Raw genomic sequence first — 13,829 nt, 5'->3', positions numbered from 1 at the left:
AACTCTTTGCACAACTATTCTCCACAGAAAATTGCGATTTGCACGTTTTTTTGATTTACACCTGTTATTTTAATTTATTTTGATTGTATTTTATTTATTTTATATTATTATTATGATTATTATTTTAAACCTATTGGTCTTTACTGTTGTTTTTGTTTTTTTCTGTAGTCGCTGTCACTGTGGTTATTATGTATATATATGTATGTTTCTACTTGTCCGTCTCACTGTAGAACAAGTTTGCGGGAGGGAGAGGGAGAGGGGGAGGGAGGGATGTTCTTGTTCATGTATGTTTGGAAAAACTGAAAACATTGTATGAAACTACACTGTGATTTCTACCTGTTTTTTAAAAAAATGTATATATATATATATACAGTATAGAAAAAAAATCAGCATCAAATCAAAGAACAGCAGCTGTCCCTTTTCATGTGACGCATCTTTAATCTGCTTCTGACTTCTTTGTAAACATACAGATTTCCAACCTGTTCAAAACACATCTTATTGAATCAGATCAATTCTGATTACTTCCTTTATGTGCTCTGTAAAGTTTTCCTTTTTCCAGCTAAACTTGTCCTTTCACCTGCATTGCCTCTTTCTCAGTCCACACTTGATGCTGTTTGTTGTGTCCCCTGCTATCTGTGACCAGCACTGTGTTGTCATGCGTGTAAGCTGTTGGTGGAGAGCTGTGTCAGTGCGCTGTGTTGATGCTGGAGGGAAATGCGATCCATCACCGGACAGGGCTGTTACCCAGATGTCTGAGCACAGCCTCGACAGTCATCTCATCTCACCTTCCTCGTTTTTTATGACAGGCAGCTGAGGGAAGAGCCTTCAAATTACCTTCTCATGGAAAATACAGCAAATAGCTTTACACACATACAACACAAGATACATTCCAGTTAAGAGGAAAACATACACAGCCGGCAAATTATTATTGCATTATTCAGAATTTGCTGCTTATCAAATCCAAGCACATTCGACATTAAACCAAGATGAGGATGCATATCAGTCCAGATCAATGTTGGAATAATTAGGTGCAAATTACTAACTTATTATCCGCACGTCCCCCTGCTTGAGATGATGCACAGCAGCTTTGCTCAGATCACAATCACCTAATCTTCATATAATTAAGAGGCAAGAAGCAGCCAGGTTTGGTGATGGGTTTTAATTACATCCACTCTCAAACAGTCTGTACACAGGAACAAGAAAACAGAGGAATTACATGAATCCGTGGATGTTTCACCCCAGGTCCTCTGGGAGTGAATGACACGGTGTAGTATCAGGTTTACAGTACTTGACCAGGATAACCATGGAAATGAATGTTTGCAGTGCTTTTTTTTTGTATAACATTAAGATCATTCTCCACCATAACAAACCAGTACGCAGCAATCTGTTCAAACCAGCTCGTCTGCTAACAGCTGCACTCTTCTTACAGATGTTAGAGCATACAACAGAGTGAGGAACAAAAACACAGCACTTCAAGGTAGAGAGAGTGGCAGAAGCTTTTGAGAAGAGGCATCAAAGGGAAAGAGGGCACGCTGAAGATGGAGCTGAAAATGTGCATAGCCTGTGGGGAATCCATAAAAACCAAACAATCCAACACACAAACATAAAAGCGTTTGAAACATGTGAACTTAAAATACTCAGAGGCTAAAATAACACATAAAAGGTAGATTATTATGAGAGTGGAGTTCGGATCATTATATATCTCTTATTCTTCTTTTAGCAATAATATTAATCAGTATAGATCATTTAGAATAAAATACAGGGGTAACTCTTAAATCACTCTTCTTTTACAAGATATCTTTTTGTCTTGACGATTTATCTACAATCTTGTCTTTGTGAGAAACACAGCAAAAACTCAAAACTAAACACAACGTTTTTTTTTCTTATTTCTATAAAAATGCATGTTTGGGATTGCTACAAGCCACATTCACCTGAAAAGTCCAGCAATGCATCTTTTTTTCAAGATATTGTGAGAAAAAATAACACCTGCATTTCTTGTCAGGAGTCAAAATGGGGTAAGAAAAATGTACTTGTCAAGTTTCTTGAAATGAAAATTATGTCTTGATTCATGAGACATAAATGAAGAGCCTTTGCCATCGCTGACCTAACTCTCTGGAACTCTCTCCCTCCACACATCCGCAACTCTGACTCACTTCAATTATTTAAAAACCACCTCAAGACCTTCCTGTTAAAAGAAAAGCATACAACACATAACCTCTACTCCCGCCGCACCTCTGTCTTTGTTCTGTTTTATTGATTTGCTTTATTCATTTTTTTCTGTAAAGCGACTCTGAGTACCAAGAAAAGTGCTCTACAAATCCTATCAATTATTATAATTATAATTATTATTATTATTATTATTATTATTATTATTATTATTATTAATAATAAATAAACGCTGCTTATCCCATTAAAAGCAATTCAGGTCTTTATTTTTTGCTCTTTCTTACTTGAAATAAGATATATTTATTATCTATCTGGACTTCTCAGGTGAGTGTGGGTTTTATAACATATTATATACGTCTTCTTTTTACTAGAAATGTGACAAAAACATTAGTTTTGAGGTTTTACAGTGCACATCTTAAATAACACATGCATTAACATACAACTTATGCACTGCTGACAGTACTGCAGTGGGCCCTTGTGAGCGGACACCATTGTAACTCGTTTACAATAGCACAGTGAACCAGTAGCTGCATTTTCATATGTGCAAATTTTTGTCACTACAACTAAGATATGTCACCGACAGTAGTTTCCTTGTTTCAACTCTTTTTCTTGTTTTGTTTTTGTTATTACTTCACAATGAAATTCTTTAATAACACGTCTCATCTACATGTTTTTTTTCTGTGATGGTAGAAATCTGTGAAAACAAACCAGCTGTTATAATATGTCTTTAAAAAGAAGGCCAGTGGTCTGAAAGTGCTCAGTGTATGAAACAGCCAGGAGAAAAACTGTAACTGTTCAACTTTATAGAAATCTGCTTTTTAGGTTAATAGTCTGGTAATTTAAGAAATAAATCTTTTTTCTGTATATAAGATTAAATTGTGAGCTAGTGCGCAAGCAGCCAGTTAGATTAGCTTGGCAAAGAGTCTGAAACCTGATTGATACTTCTGGTGCTAGGCTAGCTATCCCTCTTTTTTTTCTTAATACTAAGCTAAGCTAAGCTAAGCTAAGCTAAGCTAAGCTAAGCTAAGCTAAGCTAAGCTAAGCTAAGCTAAGCTAAGCTAAACAGCTCAGGAAAGCTGTTCAATGTAAGGACATGCATGTTGCACATTTGGCAAGAATGCAAAGAAGTGTATTTCCTGCTTTTCCTTTAAGCATGCAAGACGCACGTGTGAGCACAGCCAACAGTGGAATCAAACTTTAGGGAGTTCTAAGGAACTCCCTAAAGTTTGATTCCACCTGTTATTTGACACATCATATTTGAGTGCAAAGTTAAGTGCTTTCAACCACAATGGCCACCAGATGCATTAATGAGGAGGAAGGTAGTGTTTGGCATGCATACATCCCGTACTTGTGCGCTTACACATTGTTCTTCAGAGCTACAGGTCAGGGAGTCAGCAACTCTGACACCAGTTATTATGATAACATGAAATATTCAAGGATATGTATGAAGGAAAGGTTCCCATGTGAGGTAAAGGTGGCTCATGTTGGACCTAGAACTTTGAGGAGTAGAAGGACAGACCGTTATACATGTCTGCTCTGAGCTTTCCCCACTCAGCCACCCTCTGCACGGAGCTCTTCTCTCGGTTGAGGATGCGAGCGACCTTCTTCAGCTTCTCCTCGTTCCTCTCCAGATATCGGATGCCCTCGGCCTGCAGCATGTTCAGCTTCTCCTGCCGGTTCTCATCCATGGAGATGTCTTCGCTCAAGTAGGGGTTGAAGCGGTAATAAGAGTTGGGAGGGAGGAAGGCGTCAAGCATGGCGTGAACCTCTGGAGGACAAAAAAACAGAGAGGTGAGAGTGAGGCCACGTAGAATACACCAAACATGACATTTTACGTGCACTATAATCAAGAAACAAACAAACAACTTGCTAATAGCAGCAAGATGTAAAAACATGAGGAGTGAGAAGGGCGTGTGAAGTCAAAATGGGTCTGTCAGAGCGAGGGAGGCAGGTTACCGAGCACGCATTCAGGGCTGATAGAGCGAGGTGATACGGAGGGAAAATGTCCGGCCTGTCTGTCATAGTTGTTTTCAAATGCTACATCTGAGGGGTTTAAAATCAACAACATACAAACTCACATAAACAGGCCAAAAGCAAGGGGGAATCAAAGGGTAAACACGCCTGAAGGATCCAAAGAGGCAGTGCTGGTTGTTCCCACACTGGTTCAACAGTCCAGACATGATTCCATTACATCAGATGCCTTTGAGGCTGCAGGGTGAAACTCCACATGGACATATTTATCTAAAGTTTTCTTGTATATTTAAAACCAGATAAAGTGTTGTGCTGCATCACTGCTTTTTGAAACTTATAAGAACAGAAGAGTAAAAAAAAAAAGATTAAAGTAATCACAAAATTCCTCCGATGAGTCAGGCATGGATGTTGAATGGATGAGAAATTACTGATTCTAGAGAGTAAATATGTTTCCTGCTGCTATCAGCTCTCAGCATGCCGCTCCACACTTATCAGGATAATGAGTGTAAGAGTTATAAACTCTGGTTTCTGTGCTGGCGGAAAGATTATCATGTGGGATATTGGGTTGTATTAAAAAGTAATCAAACTGTGCCTCATTCATTTTATGCATCTGTACAAAATCCTAACATTACAGGTTGAGTCATATGTAGCAGTGAGTTCTTTAAGAAAAAAAATCCCTGTATATGGTGAGAAGATAACCATCAACTAAGTTTTCCGCTCTCTTTGGTAATGCTAGCCTGAATAAAGCAATCCCCTCCAGGATGATTGTACTTCAGGTGAAGCCGTTCTACATTCAGATAAGGACTGTGGTGTTCTGACTTCTAAGTTTCAGCCATAGACTGTATAAAATACGGACGTAGTATCCGTGACGTCACCCATCTGTTTCTGAGAGCTGTTTTGAAGCCAATCGACGGCGGCAGCCATATTGGTAATGCTGAACTCAACCTAACGTAGTGTGAGGTAAAGAGGCGGGCTTTGAGCCTCCTAGCCAACAGCTACAGTGTTCCCACCTGCCAGTCATGTCCTTATTTGGGCAAAACTGGTAATCTTAATATCTTCTGAACTGGCGCGTTAGAAAAAAATTCCCCCCCGTACAGTGTGTGCCAATAGAGGAATTAGCTCTTCAGACCGAAGCCGTTTTTTGAACCAGGCTGTAAACATATTTATTAATGCTGCAAAGATCGTATTTTTTTAATAGGTGTCTATGTGGTTTCCGGTGTTACTGCAGCCAGCCTCAAGCGGATGCTCGATGAATTGCAGTTTATAACACTTCGGCATGGGCTTCATATATATATTTTTTCTAAGTTATATTTTGGGTCTTTTTGCCTTTATTGACAGGACAGATGAAGAGAGATAGGAAATGTGGGCAGCAGATGGTCGACCGGCCGGGAGTCGAGTCGGCGACCTCTGCGATGAGGACTGTAGCCTCTATACATGGGGCGCTTAGACCGCAAGGCCACCAGCGCCCCACGGGCTTCATATTTTGAGACCGGAGGTTGCCGCTTGGTTTCAGCACATCTGAATCTGTGCCTCAAGCCTGCGCTGCCTATAAGAAATATTAACAATGCAGGTTCTAAGACACTTGGTGTAACTGTCTTAAAGGTTACATGTTAAAGCTTATGAGCATTAAAAAGCAAAATAAAGCAACAAGTGATAAACAAACTCTGCAGATACTGACAACATGAGAAGTGAGATCCAGTTCTGGTTATAATTTTACTTCTTGCAACACTTGCTTTCATTGATATGGGTGGTTTGTGCACAATCGTAGAGAACCGAATATATGCTTTTTAATGTTTCTTTTTAACTGTAACATCCATGACCAGCCTCCTAGAAACTCTTTAGAACAACTAAATACAAAATTTTCTTTGCACGTCATTGGCAATGTAATCTAATGTCCATATTTTGTTGCATGCCTAAAACGCACCTCCACCTTATGGGAAACTCAATTTTATTTCCTGCTCAATCATAGTGTCCTCTTAACTACATGCAACACTCTCATAGGAGTGTCCAAACTGTCTGTGAGTGACAAGTGGCTGCTGGCTGGAAGGAGATTGCCAGGGCATAGGGGGAAAAATATGTCTTGAATTTATTTTACTTTGTTGTTAGCTTGTTTTTCAAAATGGAAATAGTGGGGCATCAATAGCAGCCATATCTGTGACTGATGTGTTGTGTCTTGACATGTTGTGACACAGGTGGCTGTCCAGTGATTATGAAAAATATTCCCCTCTCCTTTCTCGGACGTCTGAAACTGTCTGAACACCTTAGAGAAACATGTTCTGTCCACAGGATGTAACAGAAGAGTATTTGATGGATGCAGGGTGAACAGCGAGCGTCTGTTGCTACAGAATGCGACGTGATATCTGACGCTGGCATGCTGTTTGGACCCGCTGTAAGACTGAGTTTGTGAGCTAGTACAACCCGGCTCCATCAGGCACTTTGTTTACATCTAAATCCCACTTGATCAGCTTTATCTGTCCACAACAACAAACCCAGCTCCACTGATACACCTAAGACAAAGTAGGAGGCGTGTGAGCGCTGGATCGGGAGGGAAGCTTTTTGAAATAAAGGAAATCTGTGATAAACACTCTCGCTAATCTCCTATTTCTAAATAACAAAGCCTGTTGGAGAGCTGGGGAGGGCTTAATCTCAAATACAGGAGGAACAAGTGCAGAGAGGCATCTGGGTCACATGCTGTACCACAGCAGCAGCAACAGGGAGGGGACCGAGCCAAATTTAGGCACAGCGGAGGTGCCCATGTCCAGAGGTGATAAGGAGACAGATGAGGTTGAATCTACAGAGGGCCACCATGGGATGTATCAGAACAAAGTAAACCTGCAGTGCAGTATTTTCTACACGGGTGACATCAAAACTAATTCCTTCCCTTTGAGATGAAACAGAAACTGAGCAACTAATCCATTCAGGACTTCCTGATTATAAAGTTCAATCTCCACATATGGGCACAGATAAAAAAAAAAGCACTGCAAACAATGCTAAAGCAAACATAAGGTTGCATACCATCTGCTTCCATGTACCGTTTTTTGCATTTGGCTTGTGATGCAATGGTTTTTTGAGGCTGACATATTAAGTAGTGTTCCAGTAAATTGGACCAATTGGAATCAAAATAATCAGATGTTTTTGACTCTGTGCCAGTGTTCCTGTGTTGCTTTGAAAGCTCCACAGCAAAATGCTGAGTGCCAGAGCTCCTTTATATTTAATCAAATCAAATCATCCATATGCAGCCCATTCTGGCAGATTTACAAGCATGGGCAATTCAAATATTTAGTGCACTTCTATCACAAGTTAGTAGACTTTATGGAGGCATATTATGAAACAATCCTTCAAATGAAAACAGCAGAAATGAAATCTCTCGACTTTAGCTCAGTTGTAAATGTCAAGCTTTGAAAAGTGACTCATCCTACACTTCCTATAATCTACTCAGGAGCATATTCTGTTGAACACTCATACCTTCAGACTCCAAAACTCCAGTGTGGTTCACGCTTTCTGTTTACATTTCTGGTCTTGATCCTCGATCTAAAAAAGCCTCCAGGATAACTTCAGGCTAATTTCCCTCTCAGAGTCACAGAGGACATTAAACAAATTTGTAGAGTCTGCTTTCATGTTACATTGAGTGACTCTTTTTTCAAGAGGGGTTTACATTGTTTTGTCTACAAGCTGCTTCCTACTCTTCTCAGATGCTGACCTAAAGCTGCTGTTGGTAGTAGTAATATAAACATCAGTTCGTGAGAGAGATTTCGAATGCCATCACTACCCCTTCCCACCAGATTTCCTCTCACTTACCTCCCCCTTCCCTCTCTGCTCCCATAACCTGCCCACAAAAGATCGTTGTGCGCGTTCAATGAGGAAGAAGTGGCTTCCCAGCCAATCAGGGCTACAGGAACTTGGGAGTAGCTCTGATTGGTCCGTGATAACGGGAAAGAAAGGAAAAATAACATTGCTTGACACAAAGGCATTGGAAAACACAGAGTTTTTGCCATAATCTCAAATACTTCACCTACAGATGAGTACCGATTGGTATTATGACCTTTTCTCCAAACCCAGCAGAAAAAAAGTAACGTTTTTTACACCATTCCTACCAACAGCAGCTTTAAGGGCCTTTATGGTCATCATTTTAAATCAAGATCTGAGGGAGGACAAAGAAAGGTTGGGAAGATTTTGAGGATTGGGGATGCCATGAATCAAAGGTTCCTTTCACACATGGACCCTGTTTAGTTAAGGTGAGGGCTGGCGGCTGGGTAGTGCATGAAGGGGTAGGAGTTGTTCATGATGGTGAATGTTTCTGTGCTTCAAACACAACTATAGAAAACATACGGTGCTGGTTATCTTGGTGCCCCATGTATCCAATCCAATCCAATCCATTTTATTTATACAGCACATACAAACAGTAGAAATAAATAACAGTAAAATGTAAAATACAGTGAATTAAAAGACAAACAGAGACCAACACAAACCTTCATGCTGTATTAAAAGCTAAGGAGTAAAATAGAGTTTTAAGATGTGATTTAAAAGTAGGCAGGGTGTGGGCCACTTTGACTTGGGTGGGTAGCTCATTCCACAGTTTAGGAGCTACCACTGACAAAGCTTGGTCACCCCTCGTCTTTTGTCGGCTTTTTGGCACGACGAGACGCATCTGATCAACAGACCTCAGTGCTCTGGTGGGGGCATAGATGTGTATGAGATCAAAGATGTACTGAGGTGCCAGAGCATTTAGTGACTTAAAAACAAACATTGAAATCTTAAAATTAATTCTAAAATGGACAGGGAGCCAGTGGAGGAAGGCGAGAATGGGGCTGATATGTTCATGCTGAAGGGTTTCCTGTTAAAAGGCGAGCAGCCGTGTTTTATGTATAGAGGCTACATCCCTCATCGCATTTGTCATAGGATTCCCAGTAGGGGTTGGAATTGATAAGATTTTATCAATGTCAATGCCATTGTCGATTCTGCATATCAATCCAATTCCTTATCAATTCTCCTAATGATTCCTGAGTATTTTTTGGAGGGGAAAAAAGTAGTTCTACACAGTCTTCCGCATCAAAAGAAACCATTTTATTTTTTCCAAAATGATGTCTGCACAAGACTGAACATGAACATATTCAACTTGAACATACTGAACAATAGGTTGACCTCATTCTCGGCAGCGTGAGTCTCGACGTGGCCCCTGGAGCCTGGACGAAAAGACTTTGAATTTTGAGAGGAAAAACACTTTTCCTCCAGGGGTCAGAGGTATTTTACCCGCTCTCGGTGCCTCATTTTTGGCAGCGTGAGTCCGGACGTGGCCCCTCGAGCCTGAGGGAAAGCGTCCCGGCAGAGTGTGTGACGTAATGCAACGTACTGCGACGTGACGTCGTGCTGGGAAATTAATCGTTAAGAAGAATTGATAACATTTGAGGTGTACAATTCCGGTGGAATTGATCAATTGAAACCGGTTCTAAGTCGGATCCGGTTTTCGATTCCCACCCCTAATTCCCAGGCCCGACAAGTCTCCCCACTCTCAAACTCTCCAATCAAACAAAGGCAAAAAAGTCCCAAAAAAATCTTTTAAGCAGAGTTTTTAGCAGAAAATCTCGGTCATGGTGTATGATGTCATCACTCTGTAGAGATGAGTTCATTGACTTTTACCTGCTTTGTTCATATTTCAGCTCACTCAGGCTTCCTGCAGACTTTTTATTAGGTGGCTTGCAGGTAAAATTCAGGATAAAGTCAGGGTGAAAATTTGGCCATTTGTGTTGACACATGCACCCTATCTGGACAAAGTTGGGAAAATGCTAAGGAGTGTGGTACATGTGTGAAAGGGGCTATTGGGAAAGGGTCATCGTGGAACCAGGGTTGCTGAAAAAAGACTGGGCCTGAATAGTACACACTCTACTTGGTGAGTTAGAAGAGAGGACGCTTTAGAATGATGAAAAGAAACAATAAAAAAAAGATAAAAAAAAACAAACCACAAACATTCACTGTCAGACTTTCCTTTGTGCTTCATTGACTTTGCAGTGACTGTAGCTTACCCTCAGTGTCAGTGGCGCTGCTGATGACATTGTTGAGTTTGGTTTTGAGGCTCGTGTAAGTGGCACTGTTCTTCCCTGGAGTCTCAAAGCGACCCGTTCCCAGTGACACCACGCACTCCAACGGCGTGTTGGGCCACAAACACTTGCACTCGTGGACCGCCAGAGCTGTAGGGTTGTTAATCAGCAGACCACCATCCTGTGCACAAAACATCAGAAGTGGAGTGTTACAGACTTCATTTACAGGCTTTGAACGTTTTTTAATGACACGACCACAGTCAGCGTGACCAATTAATCTGCTTTTGAAGCTTCAGACCCTTCTTGGGTTTTAACAGACAAAAGATGGAATTTTTGAGGAGCAGCTGATGAAACAAAAAAAGAAAATCAATACACAGTTCCAGAGCTGGTTCTGAGTCTACAAAGCAAAGACCTAAATTGTTGTTGTTTTTTTTTCTTCTTCCCTACAGTTTCACTCAAACGGGCTTTGATATCGAACAACTGCCCAGGAGTGCTTTGCTTTGGATCTATAGTCTTCCCGCGGCAAAGGGGGAGTAACTGGAGAGGCGGTGGGAATTGTTGAATAGGCATGAGGCTGAGGGGCCGCGGGGCTGCGGGCTGGCAGTGGGATCAAACACACAGGGGCCAGTCCTCATTAAAGAGGCCAGGCTGGGGGGTGGGAGCCGCGGGGCCCCGAGTGTCTAGGGACACACGAAGGGGATGAGAGCTTGTTTATGTGACTGTGTGTATGTGCATGTTTGATCGAAAGCTCATGCCTACTTAGAGTCAATGCATATAATAAAGTGTGTGCGTGTTCCTGACAGCATGTCACATGGATTCAAACACACTGAGCCTCTGGGAGCAGGGGGAGGGAACAGCCTATCTTTCAGCACACTTCAGTCATGTTGCAGACTAACAACACTTCTGTACAAATCAGCGGGGGGGCACAATGTGTGCTGGGGAATATGAGGGCGTGCTACCAAAGCAAAGGTCTGAAAATCATCCAGGGAGTGACACTGAGAAATTGTGTCATCAATCCAAAGACCATGAGAGCAGACTTGCAGAGAGCACTAGCTATTGTATTTAGACCGGAGGCACTACATCTAGTAATAGCTCCCATGGTGGTAGATGATTCATGAATGTCTTGTTTTGGGCTTTTAATGTTGCAGTGATCTATGAAAATGTTCAGTGACATTGAGAAATACAGCAAAGCCGAGCCAAACATTTCAGTGTTGGACATTAAGAATTGAAAGACTCACTTGTGGCTCAATCAAGACTGAATCAGGCCTGGGTGGTTTGAGCCACATGCTGCAGTCAGCGTGTAATATGCTGAAATGACAGCTGAAGTGCGTAGGTATAATGGAAGTCAGTCCTTTTAATAAAATGACACAAAAGACTGTGTGGGCTGATGGAGTTCATGGAGTTTTGCAGGAATTTGGTAAAATATTTAAGTATTCACCAAGAGGGGAACAGTTAGTCAAAAAATTACTATCAATCAGAAAATGAATGAATCATGTATTTTTTTTAGAAATAACAATTGCCAAAATTCCAGACATAACTTTGTCCCTTTTGTATTCCTTTTATTTTTTAATATCTAAAGAATCTTTTGATTGTTTCCTGAAAAACTGTTGATGTTTGGATCTTTATTATTGAGCTTTTCTTTAAATATGATTTTGATTCAGCACTTTACTTGATTTAAAGGTACAGTGTGTAGGAATGGTAATATTGAGAGATATCTAAAAGACTATAAAAGGCTCATTCTAAGTCAACAAGATGAATGGGTTTTATAATCAGGTGATTTGATACTCAAATATTATATTTCATTTGTACCAAGTCTTTTCTGCTCAATCCTGCTGAATAGTACATGAGGCAGCTCAGACTGAAAGGTGCTGCAGAGACTAAATGGGATCGTGTTTGTGACGCGTCTTGCCATAAATCAAAATCAAAGTTCAAAGTAAGTTTTCTCTTTATCAACAAAACACTCAAATAAATCAATACCAAAAAAGATTGAAATAAACGATGATAATGACGATGACGGTGGTGGTCAACAAAAATACTCAACCCCACTCACCCTCTTTGTATACCTCCCGCCACCCAACTGAACATGTACTTAAAAGGTAAACCACACCCATGAACCCAAAACCGGAAATGAGGTAAGCAATAAAAAAGGAAATAATCATGATTAACGAATAAGACAGAAAATTAACATTATGGCCCCTACAGTACACACTGTACCTTTAAGCCAATGAAAGTAAAAAAAAAAATTGCTTGTAGCGATGTTCAGCAGCAACTTATATTCCTAGTTCGTTCAAACCCAAATTTTAATTCCCACTAGCTGGCTAGGCTAAAGGTAAGAAAACACTCACAAAATAGTCAAAATTGAACTATTATTAATTCATCAAGGCTGAACACGAGATCACAGAGTCTGCCGTTGATTCATGTGAAATTGGTCAAGCGTGGCCAACGTTACCAGAGTACACACCACCAGCCATGGGTTCTACTTGCAGGTGAACATCCACAGGACTGTGCTAGTTTTGATCCTGTTGAATGGCAATAGGCCAGTTTGACCTGACACAGCCTACAAACAACTTTATCTCCATTGTATGGGTCAAATTAGATTAGTGTTTTCTCCTTTTTTACGAAAGGGGGTATTTATATATTTGGACTCAGTGCCACAATGTTTCCTTTGGTTTTGTAGTACTGTTGATGTATTGTTTATACGAGAAGGAACAGCAGCTGCTATTTGAGTTAGTGTTTGTTTTAAAGAAGCTAATTTTCTGTTTTTGTAGTCCCCTTTAAATACTTTGTTTCTTTTGATAAATCCCAGTCTGTCATTTCTGTATCTTTCTTTAATTGTTGTTCCCCTTATCCCCTAGCACTACAAGGAACATAACATGGTGCTACACAGAAAGTCATGACATAAACAAAACAATCTGGGTTCATCCTTTGGGTACTATGAATCACTGTCACATAGATGATGTTCTTCTTCTGACACTGACTGACTGACTCAGTCATCAGTGTAGCAACATCAAGAAGAAGAAGAGCAGAAAATCTACAAAGACAAACGTCTCCTGTCCCTCTGAGATGAAGTGTCTGATAGAGAAACTATCTATGAAAGAATTCATCTGTTATAGTAATGTGCTTTATGAATCATGTAACACCTTAAAGTTAGCTATGATGAGAAATTCCAGTGAGAGCCCAGGCCTCAGAGAGCCTCACTCATGTCCCACAAAGAGGGTTTCACTGTGCCACAAAGCATGGGAGAACTGCTGAGGCGGCCGTTCGTCCAAAGCACGTCATTATGCACCAGCGGGGTGTCTGGCAGACTAAGACATGAATCACAGAAAGGGGAGAAAAATGCCTGAGCTGGAGTCCCTCCTAATGTATACTTAGAGGGGACTGGCTCTGTGGTGAGCACCAGACGATCCCAGCTGGAAACAAAACAACTTAGCAGTTTCCTTATCACTCACACCACTGTGAGAGGCTCCATTTTCTCAACTCAGAAGCAATTACGGCAACAGTCTGGGTCCAGTCATGGCTTCTTTGTGCTGATGGCTGGGGGCGAATTTCACGAGCACAGTGGCCGGCCTTGCACACAGAGCCAAGCATGTAACATAAGAAGCCAATTGCACAATGCTCTTGTGAGCTGTGAGATGAATGCTATAACTTGTCTCCATT

At 40.9% G+C, this 13,829-nt stretch overlaps 1 protein-coding gene across 2 annotated transcripts in view; it reads right to left on the bottom strand.

Moving 5' to 3' along the window:
• Positions 1-2,317: 2,317 nt before the first annotated feature.
• LOC117814800 (calcium-independent phospholipase A2-gamma-like) overlaps positions 2,318-13,829 on the bottom strand; it is a 32,101-nt gene continuing 20,589 nt past the window's right edge. For both annotated transcript variants that reach the window (XM_034686313.1, XM_034686314.1), the window contains exons 9-10: positions 10,158-10,353; positions 2,318-3,934 (exon numbers count right to left, since the gene is read on the bottom strand). In XM_034686313.1, the coding sequence (XP_034542204.1) occupies positions 3,657-3,934; positions 10,158-10,353 (474 nt within the window). In that variant the 3' untranslated portion in view covers positions 2,318-3,656. The remainder of the gene's footprint in view (positions 3,935-10,157; positions 10,354-13,829) is intronic.

Source organism: Notolabrus celidotus, chromosome 6 (assembly GCF_009762535.1).
Source record: "Notolabrus celidotus isolate fNotCel1 chromosome 6, fNotCel1.pri, whole genome shotgun sequence".
In the NCBI taxonomy this organism is placed as follows: Eukaryota; Metazoa; Chordata; class Actinopteri; order Labriformes; family Labridae; genus Notolabrus; species Notolabrus celidotus.
This window is presented reverse-complemented; position numbering and strand designations above follow the sequence as displayed.